This window comes from Rhagoletis pomonella, unplaced genomic scaffold (assembly GCF_013731165.1).
Source record: "Rhagoletis pomonella isolate Grant_MI unplaced genomic scaffold, Rhpom_1.0 Rhpom_scaffold_00001, whole genome shotgun sequence".
NCBI lineage: Eukaryota > Metazoa > Arthropoda > Insecta > Diptera > Tephritidae > Rhagoletis > Rhagoletis pomonella.
In genome coordinates, this window is record NW_023458555.1 from 108,246,121 (window position 1) to 108,247,483 (window position 1,363).

The 1,363-nt window shown below is 41.9% G+C and overlaps 1 protein-coding gene across 1 annotated transcript in view; it reads left to right on the forward strand.

Annotated features, from left to right (window-relative positions):
• Positions 1-850: 850 nt before the first annotated feature.
• LOC118749559 (uncharacterized protein K02A2.6-like) overlaps positions 851-1,363 on the forward strand; it is a gene marked incomplete in the record, with an annotated part of 15,042 nt that continues 14,529 nt past the window's right edge. Inside the window, 1 exon segment of the mRNA XM_036484364.1 lies at positions 851-1,307. Within this exon segment, the coding sequence (XP_036340257.1) occupies positions 915-1,307 (393 nt within the window).

Genomic DNA, 1,363 nt, shown 5'->3' on the forward strand with positions numbered 1-1,363 from the left:
TGACGGCGCTCAGCGAAAAAGCATATGTGCTTCTACAGAATTTGGTAAGCCCAGCAGCGCTTGAACACGACACCACTACTTACGAGTTATGCATTTCTGCAATGAAAAATCATTTTAAACCGATGACGTCAGCTTTTACCGAACGCTATAAATTTTATAATGCGAGTAAAGCAACAAATGAATCTGTAAACGATTGGGCAGCGCGAGTAAGGTCATTAGCGGTCAATTGTGAGTTTGGCACAATGCTCGAAACCGCGATTCGCGACAAATTCGTTATGGGGCTGGAAAAATGTCCGGCTCGGGATAAAATATTTTTGGAAAATATAACGTGCAGCATGACCAAAGTAGTGGAGATAGCAAACACGGCGGAGTACATTCGAAAGCACAACGACCTTAGTGACATCAAGCAAGAACCGCAAGAAGCTCTGCACTTTGTAAGTAACAAAAGCAAATCATCGCGGAGCAAGGCAAAACCGGGTAACAACCAACAACAGCAGCAGCATCAGAAACAGTCAAACGGAACATCAAAGCAGCAGCAACAAAAGCCATGTACGGTGTGTGGGCTTGCAGGTCACTCTAGTTATAACTGTAGGTATAAAAATTATAAATGCAATGTATGTAAAAAGAAAGGGCATTTGCAAAAAATGTGTACTACTAAAAAAGCTGAACTTAAGTACGTGGAAGACAGTGAGATCAATTTGTTTTCAGTGCGAAGCAAGGGTGATGGTCCCATTAAAATTAAAGTAATGGTGCATAAAGTTCCACTGTTGATGGAGCTGGACACTGGCTCAGAGTTTAGTGTTATATCATTCGATACCTACATGCGATATTTTAAAAGTAAGTCACTGTCTGCGACGAATATAATTTTAAAAACCTACAATGGTGTTGCAATTAAGCCAGCTGGCATATGTGAAATGCTTGTGGAGTACCACGGTAAATCCGCGTCGGTGTCGGTAATAGTGGTTAAAAATGGGGGGCCGCCGCTTCTAGGAAGAAATTTTTTACATGCTTTCGGTATAAACCTGGCTAATTTTAATTATTTCGACTCCAGTTGTAACACAGATGCACGTAAAGTTGTAGACAAATTCCCTGCGCTATGGGACGGGAGTTTAGGTTGCTTTAAAAAAGCACAGGCAAAATTGCGATTAAAAGAAGGGGCGACTCCCAAATTTTGCAAACCACGGCTAGTGCCTCTGGCTATTCAGGAAAAAGTAGAGCGCGAAATCGAAAAATTGGTTAAGCTAAACGTGTTGGAGCCGGTAGATTTTTGCGAGTGGGCGACTCCTATCGTACCGGTCTTAAAAAAAAGATGGCGGTGTTCGAATATGTGGGGATTTTAAAGTGTCAGTAAACCCCAATCTAT